Below are 1,967 nucleotides of genomic sequence, written 5' to 3'. Positions count from 1 at the left end.
TTTCTTTTTTTTTTTTTTTTTTTTTTTTTTTTGAGACGGAGTCTTGCTCTGTAGCCCGGGCTGGAGTGCAGTGGCCGGATCTCAGCTCACTGCAAGCTCCGCCTCCCAGGTTTACGCCATTCTCCTGCCTCAGCCTCCCGAGTAGCTGGGACTACAGGCACCCGCCACCTCGCCCGGCTAGTTTTTTGTATTTTTTAGTAGAGACGGGGTTTCACGGTGTTAGCCAGGATGGTCTCGATCTCCTGACCTCGTGATCCGCCCGTCTCGGCCTCCCAAAGTGCTGGGATTACAGGCTTGAGCCACCGCGCCCGGCCACCAACTGGATTCTTTTTGCCTCCCACAATTTTGTCTAAAATCTTGGAACTACTATTGTTGATCATTGTTCCTTCCCCTCAAACACTTACGGGGACAGCTGGCTACACAAACTCCTCCATACTGATACTTGGTGTGGGGATTGGGTTCCAGCTGGAAAGTTAGCTTGTTGTAGACAAGAGGCTGTGGACAGCGAGGTACACAGGCTCCACTGTCATTGAAGTGCCGGCAGGCCTGGGAAAAAAGGAGGCCCATCAGATTTATGTTACATGTGTACCCCTACCTCCTCCTCAAAGGCCACAACCCAATTTCAGAACCCAGGCAATGGAAAGAATACATACAAAGCAGTCTGTGTCCTGAGGGCCTGAGCAGCCCCCGGCACACTCATCATGGCAGCACTGGTTGGGGTTGGGCCCAAAGCAGTGACCATTACACTGAGGAGCACAGATGGTCTTTGTCACTATGGAAGGAGAGAAAGCATGGCTGTTAGGGCTCCTAGGACTGAATCCTGAGGCCACTGCTCATGCCTCCCCCGCAGTGTTGACCCAGGCTTGGGGAGGAAGGGATATGAAAGTGTATGAGTAAAGTTTTTGGAGGAAAGTTCAAACCCACATGTTTGGCAGTCTTCTGGTCCAGGACCCCAGCATCGCCCCTTGCAAACCTCATGACAGAGGGGACCTGGTTGGGAAGGAAGGCAACACAAGGGGCCATCAGGGCTAAGAAAGGCTTGTTTGAATCAACAGGGTATGATGTCACTACACAGGCACCTCAATCCCGGGAAGCAAAAAGCCAAGGCTGTGTCCCTCCCTGCCCTTGGAGAGCAGGGCTGGGCTCAAGTGAACCTGTCAACAAGGGGTGGGGCCACGCCTCCACACTACCCGGTGGGCAGCTGAAGGGGAGGGACTGGGGCAAATGCCAACCTTAGTCCCAGTCCCAACCCAGGAACTTGGTTCCTCCTGGGCAAACTGAATATATGCAGGAATATATGCATGTGAATGGTCAGGGGAAGGTGGGCTCTGAGGAGAAGGGAGTATATTCTAGTGGAACGAGTAACAGATGTGGAGCCTAAAGATCTGGCTTCCCTGCTTAGTACCCAGGGAATCTTTTTTGTTTTTTTTTTGAGACAGGGTCTCAGTCTGTTGCCCAGGCTAGAGTACAAAGGCACAATCACAGCTCACTGCAACTGCAGCCTCCTGGGCTCAAGCAATCCTCTGCTTCAGCCTCCTGAGTAGCTGGGATTACAGGTGTGAACCACTACGCCTGTCTGATTTTTAAATTTTTTGTAGATTTTTTGCTATGTTACCCAGGCTGGTCTTGGACTCCTGGGCTCAAGTGATCCTCCCACCTTGGCCTCCCAAAGTGCTAGGATTGTAGGCATGAGCCACCATGCTCGGTCTGCTCCTTTTCTTCTTTTTTTTTGAGACGGAGTCTCGCTCTGTGGCCCAGGCTGGAGTACAGTGGCATGATCTCAGCTCACTGCAAGCTCCGCCTCCCGGGTTCACACCATTCTCCTGCCTCAGCCTCCTGAGTAGCTGGGACTACAGGTGCCCACTACCACGCCCAGCTAGTGTTTTTTTTTTTGTATTTTTAGTAGAGACGGGGTTTCACCGTGTTAGTCAGGATGGTCTTTTTTTTTTTTTTTTTTTTTTTTTTTT

The 1,967-nt window shown here is 51.4% G+C and overlaps 1 protein-coding gene across 1 annotated transcript in view; it reads right to left on the bottom strand.

The window, feature by feature from the left end:
* Positions 1 to 1,967, bottom strand: part of ERBB3 (erb-b2 receptor tyrosine kinase 3) — a 21,225-nt gene that overhangs the window by 12,220 nt on the left and 7,038 nt on the right. Inside the window, exons 5-7 of the mRNA XM_025402192.1 lie at positions 925 to 990; positions 654 to 772; positions 405 to 546 (exon numbers count right to left, since the gene is read on the bottom strand). Coding sequence (XP_025257977.1) covers positions 405 to 546; positions 654 to 772; positions 925 to 990 — 327 coding nt within the window. The remainder of the gene's footprint in view (positions 1 to 404; positions 547 to 653; positions 773 to 924; positions 991 to 1,967) is intronic.

This window comes from Theropithecus gelada, chromosome 11 (assembly GCF_003255815.1).
Source record: "Theropithecus gelada isolate Dixy chromosome 11, Tgel_1.0, whole genome shotgun sequence".
NCBI classification, from domain to species: domain Eukaryota; kingdom Metazoa; phylum Chordata; class Mammalia; order Primates; family Cercopithecidae; genus Theropithecus; species Theropithecus gelada.
This window is presented reverse-complemented; position numbering and strand designations above follow the sequence as displayed.